We start from the raw sequence: 24,477 nt of genomic DNA on the forward strand, positions 1-24,477 counted from the left end.
GACTCCACAGTAACTGGGATGATAGTCCTGCACCAATGTGCCCAGTTTAAACCCCACCTTCTACAGCATCCACAGGACTCATCAAAAAGGACTCCTTTACTATTGGGTCATGTGCTCAGCCCTGGATCAATCACTGCATTTTGGATGTGCTACAACACTCATCTTCCTAGGTCACATATCCCATCTCAATGGAGGACCGTATGATTATTAACAATCTTCCCTTCAAAGAGATAACAGGCAGATGCAAGAGGCGGTAAATGTTCATCACAGACAGTGAAGACTTAGAGAAATAGCACTAGAAACAAACTAGAGCTCTAATTCTAGTTGTGCCTACATTTGTCACTAACCTCAAACAAATCGGTATCAATTTTTTTTCAGCATAAACATTCTGACCTCATCTAAATCCAAAGGTAAAAAAGTATAGGTGAAAAAGAAACAAAGACCTCTAATCGAATATTTAATTATAATTACATATATAAAACATTTTATTAAAATATAGCGATAAAACTGAGATATGCCAAAATTGAGCAAATAACTTTCAAAATAAGGTTTTTAAATCAACTTTATCTCCGAAAAATTGCCTCAGATACAATTTTGTTTTAAAAAATATGAGTGAAAATGGAATTTTTTCAAGTGATATTGCAGCTATTATATACAATTATTTCCCAAGAATAAACAAAGCACAACTATAAGTTTATTAATTTTAGCAAAATAAAATGATAGGTGACTTGTTATCAACTACTGGGTATGTTTTGCTGTTTCCTTATCTCCAGAGCACTTGGCATTCTTTATCAAGTGGTACATAAAAGAGTAGAAAAATAAAAGATTGTCATATTGTCCTTTGTATTTTTCTTTTAATACATCAGTATGGTAGTCTACTAGAAAGTAGTAAATGGCTTCAATTGTGGAAAGGAAAGTATCTGGCTTTCCTTTTTGATGGCGCCAAAAGCAAGTTTTTCTTGTTTTCAATTCAACTTGTAACAACCCTGCCATAAAAAAAGAAAAAAAAAGGAGAAGAAAAAAAAAAAGAAAAAATATAAATACTTTTTAACCAAGGGTGTGATACAATAATAATGAATTCTTTAATTATTTTAAGGACTTTAAAGAAATACATAGGTAACTTGCTTCAATACAAGTAAGATTATGATTTTAAATGTACTGAGGTATATATAGAAGCAATATAAGACACAGAATGAAATCTTATCCATGAGTCATCCACCTTGTAGCAATGGAGGAAAAGTAGGCAACTTTTAATATACAAGTACTAGTCTTTTAAAACTTCAACCCACGACAAGACTAAATTTACCAGTGTTCAAAAGGGTTTCATTTCTCTGAAAAACTGAATTTAAAATGTCATTCTTGAACCCACTGACACAGATAGGAAACTTAATGGTCCTTAATACTGATAAAAGTTTACTTTTAGATTGTCACTTTTAGGCTATATCTTCATGATTAGACTACATAGAGCTATTTCTTTAGCTCCATCACATCCATGCTGCTTAGCCTCAATTACAGTCAGCTAGAATGACTTGGTCTTATACATTTAAAGAGGAAATGATTAATGATGCAGAACTCTTTATCTTTTACAACTCAGATGTCAGCATGCAAACCCAAAATGCTTTCAGCTCATCAGATTAGTACTTAGGTTTGTGTTATATTAATTAGCCATATTTTTAGCATATTGTATTTCAAAGGGAAAAATAAAAGGGAGAAGGTAGCATCAAAATCAGTTAGTCCACTGACCAATTAGGAACCTCTGAGTCATAAATGATTTCCTACTGTCAGATTTCACTTTTACATCAAAGTTACCTCAGAAATATAAAAAATGAGCAAGAAATAAATAAGAAATTTTAAGGTATTAAGAGATATGGAGGATCAAATGTCTAATAGGAGTTCAAGAAGGAAAAAACAAATAGAGATAGCATTTAAAGAGATGATGCCTACAACTTTTCCAGGAATTATTTTTAAAAATGCAAAGCTACATATACATGAACCATAATATATCCGAAGCAGAATAAATTCAATCTGTCTAGGACCAATACATAGTAATGTAACTGTGAAACATCAAGGAGAGGATTTTAAAAGAAGTTATTTAAAAGGGACAGATCACATGCAAAGGAATGATAAGCGACAAGAAACTTTATTCACAACAAAAGAATGTTGAAGACATTGAAATAATATTGTCAATATGTCAAAAAAGAAAAGGAAAAAAAAAACCTGGTAACAAATTGCGTACGCAGCAGAATAATGCATCAAGGAAAAGCATGAAAACATTAAAAACATTAATAAACAAAAACTGAACCATGCCAACAAGAAACCTATTTAAAAGAGTTCCTAAAGAATATATTTCAGCAAAGTATTGTATTATTAGAATGCTGAGCAAATAAAATGGTAAACATCTATGCAAATCCAAATAAAGGTTGCATGTATAAAACAAAAATGATAATATCTAATTTGTGGGCTCAAAATAAAGGACAGAACAAAAATAATGAATAGTAATAATAAGACTGTGAACCAGGAGAAGGCTGAATGAAGCATAAGTGTACCAAGTCCTTACATTGTCTAAAAGGACAGGTTAAAATATTGTTTGGTTTTGAACATTTTAAAGTGACATATCCACAATCCTCTGAAAGAATTCAAAAAGGAATTTTGAAAAAATTTCATTCAATCAAAGAAAAGCCAGGAAAACATATTTTAAAATATTCAAATAGAAATAAAAATTAAGACAGTAAAAACAGATCCAAATATATCAATATTCACAGCAATTATAAATCTGCTATCTAAAAGATAGATTATCAGCCTGAAACATGAAAAATATAACCTCTACAGAGTTTTCATTCAATATTGCATGAGGTCTTAATTAACATAGCAAAAAGAAAAATAAAATTAGTTAATGAATTGATCACATGAGAACTGGAAGGAATACAAGTGACATTATTTGTACAGAAAATGCAAAAATCTATGAAAATTTAAAATATACTAACTTAAGTTAAAGAAAGATTTAAAATAAACAAGAGACTAAAAGGTATAAACAAAGATTTATAAATTCCACACTAAAAAATTTTCCTCAAAATCTACCAAAAAGAAATTACAAAGATGAAGCAGACTGCAAAGATATTTCAAAACACTAGAGGATAAATAAAACACTAGAAATTTCACAGAATAGCACGTGTATAAGGCAAAATAAACAAAATGCTGCTCAATACAATTAGTAACTAGATAAATGCAAATTAATACCATAACGAGACAGCATTTATACACAACAGACTTGGAAAAAGCAGACACGTGACATACCAACATAGGAGGGATTATGAATCAATGGAAACTTTTATATATTAATGATTTGAGTATGAATTTATAAACCCACTTTGAAAATAATCTGGCATTGTTGTACAAAGCTGAACATTTTCATATTCAACAACCAACCAAACATGATATGGGAATGATATGGGACAGAAAAACCAATGGAAATTATTGATACTATTCTGGTGCTGGGGCTCTTCACTGTTCATTATATCACTCTGCTCTATAACTTAATATTACATATTTTAAAAATAAACATAATAACTTACTTTAAAATGTAATATAACATCCCCACTCTCCCACATCCCCCAAAATCCCAACTCTTTGCCAATATACATAGTGACAGAACTAGGTCTGGAAGTCAACTCCCAGCTCAGTTCTTTCCATTACACTTAGAATACAAATTAATCACACCCTCATGGATCAAAGACCAAATTCCCAGGCATGATATTTAAGGGCATTCACAATTTGAATTTCTCTAGTTTTTTCTGCCATTTGCATATGTATATATTGTAGACCATATTAAATCAGTTTTTTAAGTGCTAAATTATTTTTAATATCTTTATGCATATGTCATTCTTTTGTCCTGAAATGTTCCCCCTCACCAATTTATTCAATATTTCAATAGATAGCAACTCTAAGAATCTTTCAGAGATTCCAGGCAGTCTCCTAAATAATGCTACTGCACTTCACACCCAGTGAATTTTCTTATCTGTTTACCTGTTTATCTGTTTCCTAAAATCGATTATTTAGCAGAAAATGCCCAATACTTCTCGACATCTACTCTCTTTTTTTCTCATGTTAACCAACTTTCAATTCTTTTCAGTGTGGCATGTGTCCAGCTAAAAAACAATTATCCAGCCTTCCTTATAGCCAAGATAATCATGTGAACCAGTTCTGGCCAAAGAGAAAAAACTAACATCTATAAGGAGAACCTTCAGGAATGTAATTGTTTGACTTTTATATTAATAAACACACACACACACACACACACACACCTTTTGCCCCTTATCTTGCCTGGAAAAAATGTCCTACCTTCATGACAAGCTACATGAGGATGGAAGTAATAGTGAATGAGGAAAACAGAAGTACGAGCTCTTAATAGCATTGTGAAGTCCCTATACCAACCCTAGGACATACACCTCTGGACTTTTTTGTGTGAAAAGTAAACCTGATACTTATTTAAAAGGTTCTAACTAGGCTTCTGTTCCATGAAGCTGAACACAACTATAATTGATAGCTACTGTAATCACCGAGGGCACAGTTTGCCTTATTCTCCTTTTGCTTCCCTCAAATCTAGGACACTGCCTATCCAGTAATAGGTATTCAACAAATATATGGCACAATATTCAATAAATAATGGAATAAATGGAAAAATAAAAAAATTCTGCATTTACAGTATTCTGTCTAGGTAGTTTAAAAACATTTCAATTTAAGCAATTCTGATTCAAAGACAAACAATAGTTATACCAACCAAAACTAAGACTAAGTCCTTTTAAAACATTTGTATCAATGTTAATTACCATCAAGAGGTAAAGGCAGACATTTGAAAATGTTCTAAATTCTTAACTATCCTTAAACTCTTGTTTCTCTAATATTTCTAATATGTTCTAAAATATGTTAAATATAAAAATAAATGTTTAGTAGTTATCACCACCAATCCAATATGTTTTTAAAAATATGCTTTAAAATATGTAGGAATCCTTAAAAATATGTTGAATTACATAAAAATTAACATTTAAAAAATTCAACATATACACTTTAAAAATTCCCTTTCTAGTATATCTAGCAATTAATAACTTTTAAAGGAGAGAATTACAAAATTATGATCTAGGGGCTGAGGTTGTGGTTCAGTGGTAGAGCGTTTGCCTTGCACGTGTGAAGCACTAGGTTCAGCACCACATAAAAAATAAATAAATAAAATAAAGGTATTGTGTCATGTACAACTTAAAAAAAAGTTTTTAAAAAATTATGATCTAGAAGGACGGGCAGGCAGGTGGCAAAAAAAAATTTGATCTAGCACAGAATTGAAACATACACTTTCTATGTGAATTGGGAAGAAGTAACAGAAATCCTTTGTATAAATCTATTTTGGGCAAATCTAAAGTACAAGAGACTTTGAATAATCTCTTTCTTAAATAGTTTTGCCAATGATTTTGACTTATCTTCTTTCATTTGCTCCTTGTAATTACCATGTTAAGGTAATAATTGGCAAAGCCCCAATTATTCCCTGCTCCTACTAGCTCCTTATTGTACCATGGGGAATAATTGGGGCTTTCCAAATACGACCTCTATACATGTGAAATACCAATTTCTGGAGAAGCCAAGTTACTTCCACAAGAAACAATCCATTTTTGTTATAAATCATTGGTTTTCCATTTTAAAACATTTTATTATTTGATAGGATTAAGCTGAACAAACTAACTCTAAACCTCAGTTTAATGTATTAGAAATTATGTTTTCATTATCTTATTATGAATTCTGAAATTAAGAATGCACTTAAAATGGTGAAAATGTACCTTTTGCCAGACTTTACAGAGAAAATAATTCCAAATGTTTACCAGTGTAAAGTGTTGAGAAGCCTGCAACTTAACTTTCAAATGGTTAAACACTATTACACACACCCACACACACACACACACACACACACACATCAAATAAAGGAAGAGAAATAAGGCAAATGTATACATATTAAATATAATTTTCCTTTTTACTATTAATCTGAAGTTTTTTGAAAATAAACATTGATAGAGGAGGAGCAATCTAAATAAATAAATAAATAAAACCAAACAAACCTTTTTTTGTCCTTACCTTGAAGTCGCTCATCAGAGAATATTTTGTTGGTTTGGTTCCAGGTGCTATCTATAAAGATAATTTTTTTAAGTATTGTGTTTTTGCACATACTATCATTCAAATCATAGTCCTCCTGATCTTCAATTTTTTTTCGTTTAAAAGATGGCTTGTCAAGGTCATCATTTTGGCCTCTACTTTTATTTTGACTCCTTTTTTGCAAGTGAAAAGAAATATCTTTTATTGAGATAGACTGAGGTCCAGGAAAAACAAGTACAACCTAAAACAAACAAACAAACAAACAAAAAAACTGAGGTTAGTTGTGTGCTATGATCAAAATAAGTTCAAAAGTGACCTAAAACTTTAGGGAGAAAATATGTTGAATATGTGAGAAACAAGTATTAGGTTAGTCCTACTGTACATGTTTCTTCAATATTCATGATAAAGTTTTTGGCTCTTCCTTAATAATCTAAAATCATAATAACCATCTTAAAGTATTACTTCAAAATAATTTATTCACTGATTGAGAGGGCAAAGTTAACTGTATCTTGAATTAAAAATCAAAAGTACATTTCACAAGATAAAAAGGCAAAGTGCATGATACTTTATAAAAGAACCACTGACTACTGCTCAATGATTAAATACTATTTTCACCTATATGATAAGCAAAGATATATACATAGTGAATGCTGGCAAGGAATTGATGTAATGGGTCTTTATAACCATTATTAATGGCAGGGTTCAATAGTATAATACAATGTGTTCCATTTAATCAACATAAGTGTATCTAGCTGACCAGAGAAGGAAATAAAAATATATTCCTAGATCTAAAACTCAGATATTATTTACAAACACAACTTAGTAAATAAATTCAGTCAAAACATATATAAATTGATAAGAAAACCAAGTTCTTTCTGAAACAAATGAATATATAAATTTTTAATTTTGTTTCTAGGTTAGCCACACTCACAATGGCCCCCAGGAAACCTAAAGAGTTTAATGCTTCTTTCAAAAGTACCCAAGGCCTAATTTCTGAGACCTATTTATTATAAGACCAGTAATATCCCACTAGTATAATAATATAAACTATGTGAAAACCAATTGAGAATCTAGACATGAACAAGGAAACATCTGAGCAGTCAAGACATATTACAAAAGCTATGTACTAAGCTTTTATTTTAGAAAAAATTCATGAAAAACCTTCTATCTCAGTCTTTCTTTTCTTCTTACAGAGATACTCCAACAACATTTCTAATTTGGTATCAAATTAGACCAGCTACATGCTGTATTAGAGATGGGAAAATGATGAGAGAAGAAAGAAAAAGCAGGCATTGTAATATTGGCAAAGAGTAAAACCCTAAAGAAATAAGATAGAAAAACTATGAAAATTTAGCAGAAGATTCCAAAAAGCATAATAGTTTAGGATCACTTGACCTGTGAAGATACCAATGAAATAAACTACATGTTGTTTAATGTTATATGAGCATAACACTAGATTATTAAGAAAAATATTAAATTGTGTTTAAGTTAGTTCAGAAAAGCAACTGGTGTTTAAAATTAATTTTTATATTTAATACAAAGAGTTGTAAAAAATAAGCTTCCTACTTCATGGTGTTTTTCCTCATACTCTGGAATACAAGGGTATGTGTAAATGTTCACAAATTCAGGTGCTAAGAGTTTTGCATGTATTGCAGTACTTTTGCCATCTGTTTCATTTGGATGTTTAATGATGTCGATCTTCAATGGAAGCTAAAGTGAAGGGAAAAAAAGACAAATGAACAAAACAAATATAAAAATTATAATTTTTATGTTAATAAAAAGTCTATAAAACAGGAAGTTCACACTAAGTTTCTATAATCATATTTTTCTAAATCAGAATATTAAGAATGGTGAAAGTCAAAACAAAACAAACACAAATTTCTTCCTCAATATTGTTAATCATATTATAGATCAAATATTTTCAACTCATTTAACATACAATCTGCTCCTAAAACAAAGATCTAGTGTTATTTTACTTAATTTATATGGGTAATGAGTCCAATTCCTCATATTTCAGTATTTTTGCCAAGAATATTTTTTATAATTCCTATAAACTCTAGGTTTGTTTATTTTATGCTATTTTTAAAGGAAATGCAATGTTGAACAATACTTAAGATTTAAAAATCAAGCTGAAATTCTGTTCCTTACAGATCCTCTCAAGCCAAAGGTATCCTCTGTTTTGAATGTTGTGATTTTCAGCAGTACATTTTAACAGCATACATAACTATCAACTAGAAAAACAGTAATAGGTCTAAGAGATGTAATCTTTCTATCACAAATAACTTTCTTCAAAATCACCTTGCCTACCTTCCCCTACTGTTCATTTTGTTATGGATTACACCTGCCTCTAGACAAAAATATACTATCTAGGATTTCTTGGGTTAGAGATTTTCATTATTTTACTTTGATTTATTTGGTTTAGCTCTCTTTATAATGCCTATACACATCATGTATTCAGCCATAACCATGAAAATGTAAGCTACATCTTCCCCATTATGTATATAAGAACCCCTCCTGAGATGGGTTCTTTACTTCAGAATTTAAAAGACGTTTTAAAATGCTATTTAAAAACAAATTTCCTACCATCTTCAAGTGCCCATTCCATACTAAACAGGCAAGATTCTAGGAATTTGCTCTGAAATAAAAACTATTTTTCTTGTATTTTAAACTACACATTTTAAACAAAGTTACAATTCTAATAATTTTAATGTATATTATACCTGTGAAGCAATTGCCACAATCAAGATAATGATTTGCTACTACCAAAAGTCTTCTGTTTCTCCCCCTCTTCCTCAACTACTACACTCCCAATCATCAGGTAATCTAGATGTCACTTTAGATTGGTTTACTTTTCTATAATTTTGAAATAAATTAAATCATACAGTAAGTATTCCTCATCTTCCCTCTTTAACTGAGATTAATTATTTTGAGATTCATCCATATTGTTGTATCATTATTTCCAAAGCTTTTTAAAAGTAGCAGTTGCTGCACACTACGAGGTAGGCCCAATTTCATACATAACTTTTTTTTCTGGACAATTATGTAAATAACATACACCAAAAAGACCTTAGCCCATAAATAAGTACTTTAAATAGTTTTCAGTTAGGGTTTCAAACACCATTATCTGCTACCCTTCCCACTTAGGCCCAGGGATCAATTATACATTAGAGTCAATTGCTTCAATCATCAAACCAACTTCTATTTATAGAAAATTTACCATTTAAGTAGGCAGTTCACAAATGATTTTACATCAGTCTACTTCTGGCTGACCTCTACATCAGACTTTCCTCATGAAGCTCAGTCTCAGCTGACACTATATTCCCTTTCCCCAGGATCTCTGAGTACCAGGTCAGCATTATCTTAACCCAGGTAAAGAAGGAAGAGAATAGAAAGGGAAAAAAATAGAAAGCAGATCATAACAAAGTATTTTTAATTCTATTATTAATAAAACTGACTTCATTATATGATTGATGAGTTGAATATTCCAAAAGCCAATATTTTTGACCACCTGGCTATCTTGAAGGATACAATTTATAGCAAGGATACATGACTCTCATTAATGAATTTTGAAAATCTTGTGCCTAACCTAATTTATAAATCACACAATAAAAAGGGAAAGTCTTATGGACTAAATTATTTAAATATCAGACAATATGCAAAATTTGTGACCCCAGAACCCAATCCAGGTACTGTTAGTTCTCAATGAATAAGTCTAAGATTTCTGATGCTATGAACAGCACAAAAACAGATCAAATTATAGAAATAGATGTTTGAGTTCTATATTCACATATTTTATAGGAAGATATATCTTAAATAATTGAGGGGACAGTATTAACAATAATTGTGTTTACCAGAGGGCAGTTTGAATTTTCATTAAAAAGATTGTTTTCATAATGACATTATTTATCCAGCTTATCAATTACATTAGAACCAGCACATATGAAACATCTTTTGAAAATCTATTTTCCTACTTTCAAACAATTAAATATCTTACCAACCTTCACAAGTGGAATCTGTTCAATAGGTACATTTTCAACTGGGACATAACATGTATAGCAGTAAAACATCCTTGAACCACCACATTTGAGACACTTTGATCTCCCACTTTGCTGAGCTTTTTGAAGAACTTCTTGAGACGCTAAGCATAAGTTTTGAAGGGGATTTTCTGAAGCTATGGAAGTAGTTTTGTTTGTTTCCACAAATTTTGAATTATGTTCTTCGATTTCTTTAAGAAATACAGATGGATTGAGAGACATTCTTCCTTCAAACTGAAGTTTAACATCTACTTCTAAAACACATCATAGGTGCACTGTGAATAAAAAAGTTGAAAGGTGCAAGTTAAAACAGGAAATATTTTACAGTTTCCACAAAGAAAATTACTCAGTTTAATTCACAATTGTATGCTGGTGTTAGTACTTATTAAGAAATATTAACAAGTTTTAAAGCCACTGAATTGGCATACTTTAAAACATAAAATTAAAAAGCAAAAGCAATAAACTCACAATAGCAAATTACAGTTATATCTTTAGGTCCTTCCTTCCATAAAAATAGAAAGATGCTATCCTAAAAAAATATTTCAAATATAAAGTTTAGGCACTGACAATCAATTTTCTAGCTCCCTTTTTGTTCCAGAGATGGAAATTTTGTTTTATAAATATTAAGAATTCAGTGGTTTCATATCCTTGTATCAACCAGGAATATATTCAACTCTACACTGACGTTGAATTGACACTGCATAATATCATGTCCCTAAATCTCATCCTGGACTCTAATGAAAATATCAGTAAAATTTTGTTGGGTATTATAATATAATTAAGTATGTGTGTATGTATATACAAATATTTCTATCCACAATTCCTGGCTCGTAACTCTTTCCCCTTCTTCCCAGCAGATCACAGAAACTCTAATCTTAAATTTTCATACCCACCTTGTCTGATTGTGAATGATAAGACTCAGGATTTCAGAAAGGATTCTAACCCATGGAGGAAGGAAGGCCAAAGAATCTAATAGAAGGACTTACTGAGTTCCCCATCCAGTCTATTAGCAATTATGCCTATACAATATAGTCTCCTTAAAAATCCAAAGGCACAGGGTTTGGGAGTTTCTGGATAGCTAAACACTTGGAGGTTCCCAGAAAGGTGAATGAGGACTCATCCACAAGCCAGGAGGCCCACCTCAGCTCTTCCACATGGATAAAGATCTTGCATTAGGAACTACTCAGACCTTTCCCTGTGTATCACTTCATTGGCTGCATATTTGTATACTTTAAAATATCCTTTATTTAAAAAACAGCAAAAGTTAGTACAGTATTTCTATGAATTCTGTGAGCCATTCTAATAAATTAATCAAGTTTGAGGAGGGGGCTGTGAGAATCTCAATTTATAGCTGGTGAGTAAGAAGTTCTGGGGCCCAAACTTGCAACTGTGTCTGAAACTGGATCTTCCTTGGGGACAGAGCCCTCACTCTGTGGAATCTGACATTATCTTCAAGTAGTGTTCAATTGAATTAAATTAGAGGATACCCAGTTAGTATCCACTGCAGACTTGCTGGATGGGGAGAAATCTCTATACCTTTTGAGGTCACAGGAGTTTTCTGTTTTGATTATGGTGTGAGAGTAGAGGAAAAACAAGAAAGACACTTTGTATTTCCTAATACATATATGTTCTAAAAGATACATTCCTCTACAACTTAAAGCACATATAACATAACCACTATACAGAGAGACATCTATTATCAGTTATTTATAAAATATTCTATAAGGTGAAATAAACTATATTAAAATTTAAATTTTACAGAGTACCATTTGATTAACATTGTCCACTCAAAGAATTTCTACTGTTTTCTAAAATTATACAGCATTCAAATTCCTGAGTATCGAAGATAAAATAGTAAAATAAGTTTCCCACTTGTGTATTCTTCACGGAAGCATGATGGCTGCCAAAATTGCATACTCTGGATGCAAGATATCTTTCAAAGGAGAAGAAAGACTGGGCCCTGTTAATTTGATATGCATTCCACAGTTGTAAAATGATTCTCTTACTATAAAGCTATATGGCATTGTGGTGTTTATGAAACTCCAGGCACTGTTGAGTACAAACAGTAACAGGAGAAATGTTATAATTCCTAACAGGAAACTAGCTGTGGCCTCCTAAAGAAAATGTGAACAAGAAGTCCAGAGAAGAATAAATATACAACATAATTTGCCATCAAGAAGTATGTGACACTAATTTTAATTATTCATTGAGAGTTTCTTTTTAGATTGTAAATCTCAGTGAGCTTGAGACTCAAAGGTATGTTAAAAAAAAAAAAGAAAAAAAAAAGAATGCTGGTAGTCACTGAAGGAAAAGGAAAACACACTTGCCAAATGTATCCCAGGGAAAAACCAAAATATGCATAGTAGATATTTCTGCCATGTACTGATAGGCACAGATTTATATCTGAGGTTGCTCAGCAAAGGTGATTTTTAGAATGAGCAAATAGAATACATCTACTTCGAATGCCACTCCAAATCACCTTCCTAAAAGTGGCTTTTTAGTGAACATGCTTTAACAACTAGTAAGAATATGAGATATTTAGACACTACCCTTTTCTTTTTTGAGTCTCAGAAGAAATTAGCAATCACATGAAAATCTTGTTTATCTCTAGAAAATGTACATATGGAACCAAATATTTTCTATACATTTTCAGATGTTTTACAGAGTCCACCTACAGATTAAGGGAAGGAAAAAACAAAACCTTAAGATAAAAAATTTAATCTAGGGACAGAAGCAGCATTAAAAGTTTGGGAAGAGATCCTCTAAGTCCCCAGAAATGAGAACTACAGTCAGCCAACAAAGTTTCTATAATCACAAGCCATCCAGTACAGCCTTGCTGCATTCAGGATGCTAATTATGTTTTGTCTACACCCTGTCAGTCTGGGTTTGTTCTGGTGTCACCTGAGGTACCTTCTGAAAAGCATTTTAAGACTAAGCATTCTGAGTTATCCAAATCAAGGCCTTACCAAAAAAAGGGACTGGACTAATTCTGGGTATACATGTGCACATGTGCTGTCAAACAGCTTGGCCCAGACATAGTGGGGTTGAAGAATCCAATTCCTGTGGATGCTATGAAATTCAACATAATTGCCCGATATTCAACAGAAAATTATTTGCAGATATTCCAGAGCTCACAATGTACACTCTCTTGAGATGTCTCAGAAATATAACCCTGAATGTCACTAACTTTCCACCCACATAACCAAGTAGATATTATGGTTATCTCTACAAAATGTTTTTTTTTTTTTCTCTACAAAAATCAAACAACAGAAATATCTGAGATAGTGAAAGGAAAATATTTCTGGCTCTTTACAGTGTCTCATCAACACACTCTCATCTGTGGCTGAAGTAGCCACATAAAAAAAGGCTAAGAGGTTGTAAATCATGAAGAGCTTCCTCCAAAGGTCTCTGAAACCATATGATTGGAAATATACTCTGACCTAGCCAGTAGCCTACTTTAAATGTGTTCAAATAGTTTGTTGCAAACATGACTATTCAAAACCTTCAAAACATACTTGCTAATATCAAAGATATTTGGAGAAATGTAACTGGAGTTGTGGAGATTAAAGATAAAACACAATGAGTATTCCTAAGAAACTAACAAATACCTGATGGTATATCCACCATTCTGTAACTCAAGCTGAAAAAAGGAATGTTTTCACTCCTCCTTTTATTTCCCAAAAAACTAATTAAACTCACCAAATTGCACCATTTCTACCTTTCACATAACTTTCTATTTTCAGACTCAAAGTCAGGACACTAACTCAGTTTCTTATCAAGTTATATGTGAGGTAGGGCAATCTCTTACACCTGTTTACCTCTTAAAACTTATAATTAGTTCCACATATTTGACACAGAAAAATGTACTTAATTTAGAAGCAACCTTTCAGAGAAGATTCACTCCTAACATTCAACTCTGCAAAAGCAGAATTCTTTCCTGATATCAGATATTCCTGATTCTTATGTAACAGGAGATAATCAACAAATATTTGTTAACTCAATCAAAATCATTCTGAGAAAAAGGTATACAATATGTATCTCATCTCATTACTGAATTACCTGGCAAACTACCTCTGTAAGCCATCTGCAGCCTGTACAAACAGCAGCCTGGCAACTTTTTTCCCCACTCCCTCTCCCACACACACAAAAAAATAATGTTAAAAGCTCCTAGCTTTTCCATTATTCTAAGCTGACTGGCTTCCCAATAGAACATTATCTAAAATTCCCCTGTACTTTGTTGTGGACCATTTCCGTACTGGATTAAACTCACTTCAATTTTTTTTTTTTTTTTCTTTCTGGAGTATTTTCAAGAACTGGTCACATAATATGTACAAGTTCAACATTTTTTTTTTTTTTTTTAATCCAAGATACCACGGTTTTTTATACAGGACTAATGGCTCCTTACACAGCATCCAACATACAGTAGGCACACTGTCTTAAGTTTTTCAAAGTAGATGGGGTCCAATCATAAATAGTTCTTACATGTTGCTATCTTAAGTACTGATTTTATCATTCAACTCCATGGAACTGGCACGTGAACACAGACTTCCTTATATGCCTTACATACCCAAAAAAGAATTTAGACAAATGAATCAAACGCCTCCCTATGCTTATTATGTAACCATAATCTTAAGATTTTAAATACACTGTATGACGTAAGTATCCCTGTGTCTGTTTTAAGGAAGAACCACGACTACCAATTTCCCGCAAACCCCTCCAGAGACTAAAAATTAAAGGATGGGGTCCTTAGAGGACTGACTTTGCCACGATAGACATGATAGAGGGAAAGAAAGCATCGTGTTGGGGGAGGATTTTTTGTTTTGTTCTGCGGAAAAATTGGGAAGTCTTTTTCCCCAAAGGTCCCTCAAGACTCTCAAGCGCCCGCGCAGGGACCAAAGTCCTCCTCACAAGTGACACCCAGCACAACCTCTGCGAGGGTCCTGACAAGGAAGGTTCACTTCCCACGGCCGCAAGGCTCAGGCCATACCACTAGTCTCTAGACACGCGCAGAGACCAGCACCGGGATAGCAGAGGGATGCAGACCTGCACAACCCGCGAGTCCTCTCACGGCTCCACGCGTCTTCCGCTCCGCCCAAGGCCGAGGCGCGCTCCGGGCAGTGATCGCGCGCGGACCCAGCGGAGCGCTTTCCAGGAGACACCAGAGGGCGGAGCCTAGCCGTTGCTGGAGCTGAGCGCCACGCCTGCCCCAGAGCGGAGGTACCTACCGCGCCGAGAGCCAGGCCGAGTTGGACGGGAAATCCCGCCCAGTCACTCAAGCCTCTCAAGGCGGCGTAACTTTTGTTCCGGGAGACTCCAGCAGAGAACAAGGCCGGGACATCCGTGGCCTGGTCTCGGAATCGCCAGACTCACAGTTTCCTTCTGAGTCTGGGCGGTGCCACAAAACTGGAGAAGTTCTCGAAGTACACATTCAAGCCTTAGTTGCAGTGAGTTGTAAAGAAATGCTGATCCCCAAGAGCACTTTCCACTTTATCAATCCCCAGAACATTTTACTCATGAGAATTTAGTTCAATTACTTTTCTGTGACTGTATCAAGATAACATTTCGTCTGCTGAATAGTTATTAGAAAAAGTTTGTATATTGATGAATTGGCTTGCATAAAAACATGTAAACAGAGTTGGTACACTTAGCCTTTTTCGGATTTGAAGTTAATATGTTATTAAACCATTTTTCCATGCCCCACATTAAAGAAATTCTAACTGAAGAAGTGCATGTTGCCGATTGTAAGATTCAGAAGCACAATAGTCAAATATTGAGCAATGTATTTATTAAGTAGTATACTATGAATTGAGCAAGTCAGAGATAAGGGACAGAGCTTTGCCCTGGATATGCTGGATATGTTTACGATGTAAAGTATGAATCGTACAGAAAATACAATATGATAGGGATTTCAGAAAAGCTCAGAATAGGGTAGTCAATGAAGGCTCATTGATTGGATTTGGGTAAGGCTTCAAAGAATGGTTATTATTTAGAGCACTGTTTTCCAGCTGGAAAGGGGATTGTATAGGACCCATTGGTACAGGTCTTGACACATTTGTAATAAAGAAAATCTCTTTCACTTTTTAAATAATGAAATAATAAAACAGAGTAGAAATGTCAGTGCATGGAACTTAGTAAAGTATTGCTTTATAGAGCCATATATATATATATATACACACACACACACACACTAGGTTGTTTATATAAATAAAGTGTATTTCTTGTTGTATAGTATCTGAAGAGTTTGAAAGCCACTAATTTAGGGAGAAAGATGAACTTTCTGGTTAGAGAAAGCAGCAATGGTGAAAAGTCTCTAAGCCAGGAATAAATAATTCACAAGTATTTTCTTTTTGAAACCAACTCTTACCAAAGCAGTTCAGTTATACAAATTAAAAAGAAAATGATACTATTTACTAGAATACTGGGTTGCTATGTCTGTGTATAAATTACTGGAAAATATAGTAGCCTAAAACAATCATTTTATCATTTTCATAAATTACACAGTCAGTGGAGCACAGTGGATCAACTTTTCTCTGGTAACTCAACTGAGAAGTCTGCATACTAGCAGAGGTCCTGTTTATAACATGTGCTGGGCTTCCTCACAGACTTATTAATAGGCCCAGAGCTCCAAAAAGAAATGTTTCTTCCTTCCTCCCTTCCCTTCCCTTCCCTTCCTTTACCTTCTTTTTCCTTCCTTTCCTTTCTTTCCTTCCTTATTTCAACTTACCCTCAAAAAGTAACAGAAATGAGTCCTTTCCAGATTATAGGGGAGAAGACAAAACTCACTTCTCAAAAGATGGTCAAAGAATTTGTGACCAATTTTTGTTAAACCAACATACTGAATTTACTGCTATAACAAAAGACCCCAAAATATCAGAGGCTCAATATAAAAAAAAAAATGTCTAACAAAAGAGCCATTGTGAATGTCCCTAGTCAGATGAACTGTTATACTCAAGGACACAGGCTTTACTTTTTTTTTCTTTTGGTAGAGAGGTTCTGCTGCCTCCTAGGATTTGGGGTCCATAGCTTATTGATAAGAATGAAAGCCAGGTGTGGTAGTAGGCACCTATACTCCCAGCTGCTTCCAAGGTACTTGGGAGGCTGAGGCAGGACAGTTGTAAATTCAAGGCCAGCATGGTCAACTTAGTGAGACCCTGTCTCAAAATAAAATAAAATTTTAAAGGATGGGTATGTTGCTCAGTGATACAGCATGGGCCTAGCAAGCATCCTTGATTCAATACCCAGTATCACAAAGTCGGGGTGGGAGGAAATGAAGAAAAGAAGAAAGAGGAATGATGAAAATTATCGAAGTTAGCCCTAAAAATTGGATATATCAATTTGGCCAGAATTTGATCCTACTGCCCCGACATGAAATACAAGAGAGACTGGGAAATATAGAAAAACATAAATATTGATAATTACTAATAGTTCACCACTGTGTTCTCAGTTATTATCTCCAAAGGAAATTGCTTTGAAATATTTTGAATAATTCTTCTGATATTACTCTACCTGTCTTAATATACTGCAGTTTCTTGTTTTTCAAATTTAGACATTATCCATTGTCTTTCTCCTGTGGAGGAAAATGATATAGTTAGTTCTTTCTTGACATCACCCCCAAGTAATGAACAGTCACTCTCTCCCTATCCACACATTCTTCCTGTCCCCTCATCTCAAAATATTGATTGATAATTTTTTGTTAAGTAAAAAGTTAGTGTTACCTCTATTATGTTTAAGTAAATATTCAATCCAATGTCACATAGTATACTGTGATCACATTGACTTTTAATATAAGATTTTACTTTCCTTAATAATTTACTTTTTATGTAATGATTAGTAATCTGTCCTTAAACACAGCCAAAATGATAAAGCACAATACATCGCTATAGCAGATATTTTTTTCCTTACATCTATTCATTGTACAGTATTACCACCATTAGTCCATGCAAGATGAGTAACTTTCACTAATCCAAAACTACTGTCCTCTGTTGGATCACTTGTACCTTTTTTTCTTTGTTTAAACATTTGTTTTTGTGAAAAACATTTTCTAATACATTTCTGAAATAATGTAATGGGAGTTAGGAGACAAAGTTATGTACCCCCTTCCAATAAGTTCATATCCTAGTTTTTATACCCTTGGCAAGAGGAACTTTATCAGTAATTACATTAAAGATACTGAAATAGAAAAACTACCTTGGATTACCAGGCTTTAAAGGAGGGAGAAAGATGTCAGAGATGGGAAAATATTCTACACTCTTGGCTTTAAAGTTAGAAGAAACAACTGTGAGCAGAGGACTGTAGGTAATGGCTAAAAGCTGGAAAAGAGAAGGAAACAGATTCTGCCCTAGATCTTCTAGAAGGAGCATAGCCCTGCTGACCCATTTCAGACTTCAGACCTCTGAAACTAAGTTAAAAATTCATATTGTTTAAACTACTAAGTTTAAAGCAATTTATTATAGCAGTTATATGAAACTAATATGGGGAAAGTGATGATTTTTTTAGTACTTTGCAGATGTGAAAAATACCACAAACATAAATATTATCTGTCTATATTTAAATTTATAGGTTGAAAGCCATTTTCTTGGAATAATCATCTAAAGTCTTCTTTCTGATTCTTGTTTTTCTTAACATGTTTTTTTTCCTAGTATCTAGATTCATTTTTTTTCCACATGAAGTTTTTATTGACTATTTAATTTATACCATTATATTCATACTTTATTTTTTTCTTATTCTTTATCCATTTTAACACACTATTTTGGTATCAGGGTTACATTATCTGTTAGCTCTCTAATCTTAAACACCTTTTTAAAATTTACTTTGTTATCCACATTGTATTTTTCTCAGATTTTATTTTTACTTTTTAATCTTTTGCTTTTATATTTATTCCTAAATATCTAGTAATCTTTGACTTTCTAGTCATACTGAATAATGAGTATTAAAGTGCTTTAGCATTATGTTAATATTAAAGACCAAAGATTAAAGTGGTAATGGAATATCATTGTATCTAAATGGATTGTTACACCAACAACTTCATAATAGTGCAAGGTTTAGCACTGAGAGTTTCTCAAGCATCTGCAGAGGAAAACAACTCAGGAAGATAAAAGGGGAAATCAGTGCATTAAAAATAAATGTGCAGTAGAGAGAAAAGAAATAAGGCCAAAATTTGTTCTTTGAACAGATAGATAAAATTGATACAACTTAAGATAGACTGTCCAGGAAAAATAAAATTCAAACTACTGATATCAGAAATGAAAAGTGAAACATCACCAAAGAACTTACAGAGAGTAAAACATAGAATGTTAAGAAAAGAATATTTGTGACAAAATATTTGACGTTTTACTTTCATGAAAGATACTTTACCAAAACTGATGTAAGAAGTAATAGACTATGTGAATTATATTGAAATTGATAAATTGTATCTGTATTTGTCTGCTCAGGTTATGAACTTTTATTATTAGCTTCAATTCTTTACCACAGACAAGATGCTTTAAACAATAGACATTATTATCTTTTAAATATTTTTATTAGTTTTTGATGAATTTTTTAAAATTTATTTATATGTGGTGCTGAGAATCGAACCCAGTGCATCACACATGCTAGACAAGTGCTCTACCACTAAGCCACAACCCCAGCCTCTAGAAATTATTTTATCACATTTCTGGAGGCCAAAAAGATGAAGGTGTCTTCAGGATTGGTTTCTGTTGAGTCCTCTCTTCTTGTCTTAAAGATCACTGATTGCCTTTTCACCATGTCCTTTTATGGTCTCTTCCTTATGTATACGTGGGGTAGGGGAGAAGGAAGGAAGAGAACATGGGTAGGCTCTGGTGTGCCTTCTTATAAGGACAGCAGTTCTATTAGATTAGGGACCCACTCTTCAGAACTCATTTAACTTTATCTCCTCAAAGCCCCATCTTCAGGTTACAATCCCATTGAGGGTTAGAGCTTTAACAAGTAAGTGAATGAAAGATACATTTGAATCCACAACAATATCCTTAATTTAAAAATTTCCCATAATTTCAGGTTAAGTAACATCAACATCAAGGTCCACCAAATATTTAAGGTGGGAAGGAAAAGGTAGTACTCATCTTTTAGATTTCCATATTCTTTTAGAGAATAGGGGGGAAAATGGAGGCTTTTCCAATTTTGTTTCTATTTGTTCCTTTATTTTAGGCCAGGACAACCTTTATCGCCAGTTCTCATGAGGACATTGTAAGAAAGAAATTTTCAGGCAAATATTTTTATAAATAATGTGGTAGCTTTTATTATTAGCCCCAATTCTCCATTCCTTTTGGATGCATGCCTTTTGTCTTATGACATTGTAGTACCTCCCACCTTCATAAGCAGAATATATTTCCCCATACTTTGGCTCTGGATTTATCCACATGACTTACTATGGCCAATGGGACATTAGCAGATAAGATGCAAAGAGGAGCTTGAAATGTGTTTACACAATGGAGCCTTTCCACTGTGCCTCTGCCATCATTATGAAAAAGAAGAGCTTCTTCCAGCTAACCTGCTGGTTCCAAGAGAATCAAGAAACAGTTGAGGCCGAGCTAAAAGCAGAGGTCAGAAACCTACAAGAGAAGCACAGCCACTCAGATGGGAGGCTATTCTAGGTCAAGTAAATATAAAATCAATCTACAAACATATGTGGGAAAAGTTATAAGCCATTGAGTTTAGGGTAGTTTATTACACTAACTAGTCAATGTAGAAATACTTTCAGAGACTCTAAAAAAATAGGTGCAAATCACAGTAAGCAATATACTTTAAAAAGAGAATACACTATGACCAAGTAGGGTGTATTCTGGGAATTCTACATTGGTTTTACATTTGGAAATCTATCAATATAATTCACCATACCATTAAAGTATGATTATCTCAGTAGGTGTTGAAAAATCATTTATATGTGTAATAGCATTCATGTTAAAACTCATGAGCATTTTAGGACTAGAAGAGAATGTCCTTACTCTGCAAAAATACCTATAGTGAATAATATAATTATGTTAATATGTTAAAAATTTCCACTAAATATTGGGAACTGAATAAATATAGTTATTATTGTATTGCCACTTCTATTCAGTATTATAAGAGGTCCTTATTCAGTGAAGTCTATCAAGAAAAGGAAAGAAAAGCTATAAGAAAGAAAAGCAAGAACCACCATTACTGGCAGACAATATAATTCGATTTTTACAAAGTCCAAAAGAATCTTCATACACTGTTACACTATTAAAATTAATATGTGCATTTCATTGCTGGATATAAAATCAGTATTTAAAGTAAACTATAAGAACCAATAAAACCTGACTTTAAGATTTACTATAAAATAATATTAATCAAGACAGTATTCACAAAGAAGTAGAGATCTCAGAAATAGACCTACACTAGTAATAGTCAACTGATCCTTGACAAAGGAGCAAACATAATACAATGAAGAAAAGATAATCTACTACACATAGTGTTAGAACAACTGGATACCCACATGAGGGGGGGAAAAAAGCAAAATCTAGACACAGACCTTACACCCTCTCAAAAATTAACTCAAATGCACAATAGACTGAAACAAAATGTAAAAGTGTAAAAATCCTATGAGATAGGAGAAAACCTAGATAACTTTGGTTTTGGTGATGATTTTTTTTATTTAGTTATAACACCAAAGGCGTGATCCATGAATTGACAGAGTTCATTAAAACTTAAAACTTTTGAGCTGGGATTGTGGCTCAGCGGTAGAGCACTCACCTAGCACAGGTGGAACCCAGGTTCGATTCTCAGCACCACATAAAAATTAAAAAAGGCATTGTGTTGTGTCCATCTACAAAAAAGATATTCTCTCTCTCTCTCAATATCTCTTTCTCTCTCTCTCTCTCTCTTTCTCTCTCTCCTTTAAAAAAAACTTAAAACTTTAAGCTTCTGCTCTGAGAAAGATACTATCAAGAGAATGAGAAGAAGATTGGGTGTGTAAGTCAGCTCTTTACTGTGACCAAAATACCTGAAAAGAACAACTTAGAGAAGGAAAGGTTTATTTTAGCTCATGGTTTCAGAAGTCTTCGTCTATGATTAGCTGGGCAGAAACATCATGGCAGAAGGATGTGGTGAAAGAAAGCTGCTTAGCACATGGCAACCAAGAAGCAGGGAGAGAGATGAGAGAAAGAGAACAAGTGGTGAGGATTCAGAAACAAGATGTATTCCCCAAGAGCATGCCCCCAGTGACCCACCTGCTCCAGCCATGTCCCACTTACCTATAATTACTACTCAGAAGGCCATTCACCTATCAATGGATTAATCTACTTGCTGGAAAATTCACTTGCTGGATTAATCCAATGGTTAATCCAATGATGATAACTAAAAGCCCCACTTCTGGACCTTGGTGTATTGGGGATCACACTATCAAAACATGAAACTTAAAACACAAGGTCTTGGATTCAATCCCCAGTACTAAAAGAAAATAAAGGAAAAAGAAAAGTACATGGGCTTCCAGGAGACATTCAAGATCCAAATCATATCCTGGGTAACAATATATGCAAAAGACATATTTTATAAAGTACTGTTGTCCAAAATATACAAAGAATTCTTAAAACTAAACAAGAAAAAGTAAAAGTTTTGTTTTACAACCATAAACTGCCGGGTTTCTGTTCTCGAGACTAAAAGGCTCAGGGGTCACTCTAGCTAAACTGGGCTAACTGGGCTGCATGAAATAACCACACAAGAGACACAAATACCTTTTTCTTTGGGGTTGCTGTGACGGCTCCTCTGACCTTAAGGGTCCGCAGAAAGAGAGAGAGAGAGCACGCACTGACCCCTTTTATTGAGGAGAAGCTATTCAAATGAGGCAAGGGGTCATGTTTCAGGGGGCTGAGTCTATCTTCATGATGTCCACTGTCAGCAGGTTGACTGACACCTGGGTAGGCCACACCCAAGGGCACAGTAAGAGGAGGGGACACACACAAGGCACTTCCATGGAAGATTCTATCCTAAACAGGGCAAGGGGTTATATTACAAAGGAACAGGTGAGCATAGCTTCACCCATGGGGCTGTAGCAAGACACACCCATTTCTGTGACAGAGTGCCTCAGCACCCAGCTGGGGAGTGTAACTCAGTCACCTGTAAGGTTGGCCTCCCACAATAAACATTGTAGAAAATTGGAATATAGGGAACTACTGTTTAAACATATTGGATAATAAGGAACTCAGGACTAAACTTTCTAAGAGAAAAGTGAAATGAGTCCTACAATCCTTTCAATATTCTTCCTGAAATGCTTTCTAAAACATGGCACAGCAAGGCAGAAAACCAAGTAGAACACATAATTCTTGCTGAATTGAAGAGACAACTGTCAGAATTTATGGAAACCAAGAAGTTGGATTTTTAGGGAAGATATTAAGAGAATGAGGAGATACACAGAGAAACAATGTCTGAAATTAAAACTTCACTAGCTAGACTCAGTAACAGATTAGCATTTCCTGAAGAAAAGCTCAGTGAACTTGAAGACATGATTTTGAAACTATCCAAAATGAAGCACAGAAATAAAAAAAAAGTTGTAGGTTTATAGGCTCCAGCTATCTAAAAATAATACAACTGGAGTCCTAAAAGGAAAAAGAGAGACTGAAGAAAAAACTGAATAGAGAATATTAGATAATTATCCAAATTTGGTGAAAACCATAAATGTACAGATTTAAAAGTTCAACAAACCAAAACCAGGCTGAGGAAAGAAAGAAAAAGGGTAGGATATAGGGAAAGAGGGATAACACAATCCCATTAACTGTTGAATATGGTAATAAAGATAATTTTCTTAAAAGCAGCCAGAGAAAAGAGACATGTTACATACAGAAGAACAAAAAATAAAATGAGCTAGAAATTGTTCCTCCTTTCTCTGTTTTCTGCAAGAATGTGTGTACAATTGCATGATTTCTTAAAATATTGATAGAATTTACTAGTAAAGCCATTTGTACTTAGTTTTCTTCATAAAATTTTTCATCACAAATTTATCGTTTAAAATTTGACTTAGGCAGGAGGATATAGACAACCTAAACAGACCAATATCAATTGAGGAAATAGAAGAAACCATCAAAAGACTACCAACTAAGAAAAGCCCAGGACCGGATGGGTATACAGCAGAGTTTTACAAAACCTTTAAAGAGGAACTAATACCAATACTTTTCAAGCTACTTCAGGAAATAGAAAAAGAGGGAGAACTTCCAAATTCATTCTACGAGGCCAACATCACCCTGATACCTAAACCAGACAAAGACACTTCAAAGAAAGAAAACTACAGACCAATATCTCTAATGAACCTAGATGCAAAAATCCTCAATAAAATTCTGGC

The 24,477-nt window shown here is 33.6% G+C and overlaps 2 protein-coding genes across 2 annotated transcripts in view; one reads left to right on the forward strand and one right to left on the reverse strand.

Annotated features, from left to right (window-relative positions):
* Positions 1–467: 467 nt before the first annotated feature.
* Dtwd1 (DTW domain containing 1) lies at positions 468–15,350 on the reverse strand. Its single transcript, XM_015480681.2, has 5 exons — positions 15,210–15,350; positions 10,131–10,441; positions 7,699–7,842; positions 6,115–6,373; positions 468–986 (listed from the first exon to the last, which is right to left on the reverse strand). Exons 2-5 carry the CDS (start codon positions 10,386–10,388, stop codon positions 739–741), a joined length of 909 nt encoding a protein of 302 aa, XP_015336167.1. The 5' UTR covers positions 10,389–10,441; positions 15,210–15,350; the 3' UTR covers positions 468–738.
* Positions 14,817–24,477, forward strand: part of Fam227b (family with sequence similarity 227 member B) — a 65,394-nt gene continuing 55,733 nt past the window's right edge. The window contains exons 1-2 of the mRNA XM_048793248.1: positions 14,817–14,821; positions 15,379–15,610. Of these exons, the coding sequence (XP_048649205.1) occupies positions 14,817–14,821; positions 15,379–15,610 (237 nt within the window). The remainder of the gene's footprint in view (positions 14,822–15,378; positions 15,611–24,477) is intronic.

This window comes from Marmota marmota, unplaced genomic scaffold (assembly GCF_001458135.2).
Source record: "Marmota marmota marmota unplaced genomic scaffold, marMar, whole genome shotgun sequence".
Classification (NCBI taxonomy): Eukaryota; Metazoa; Chordata; class Mammalia; order Rodentia; family Sciuridae; genus Marmota; species Marmota marmota.

Bases quoted from the DNA above. Each gene is read 5' to 3' on its own strand.
- Dtwd1 (XM_015480681.2), bottom strand. From the start codon at position 10,388: ATGTCTCTCAATCCATCTGTATTTCTTAAAGAAATCGAAGAACATAAT. The intron at 7,843-10,130 runs GTTGGTAAGATA...CCTTCACTTTAG, and splicing joins AACAGATTCCACTTGTGAAG to CTTCCATTGAAGATCGACAT. The intron at 6,374-7,698 runs GTAGGAAGCTTA...TGTTTGTTTTAG, and splicing joins ATGAGGAAAAACACCATGAA to GTTGTACTTGTTTTTCCTGG.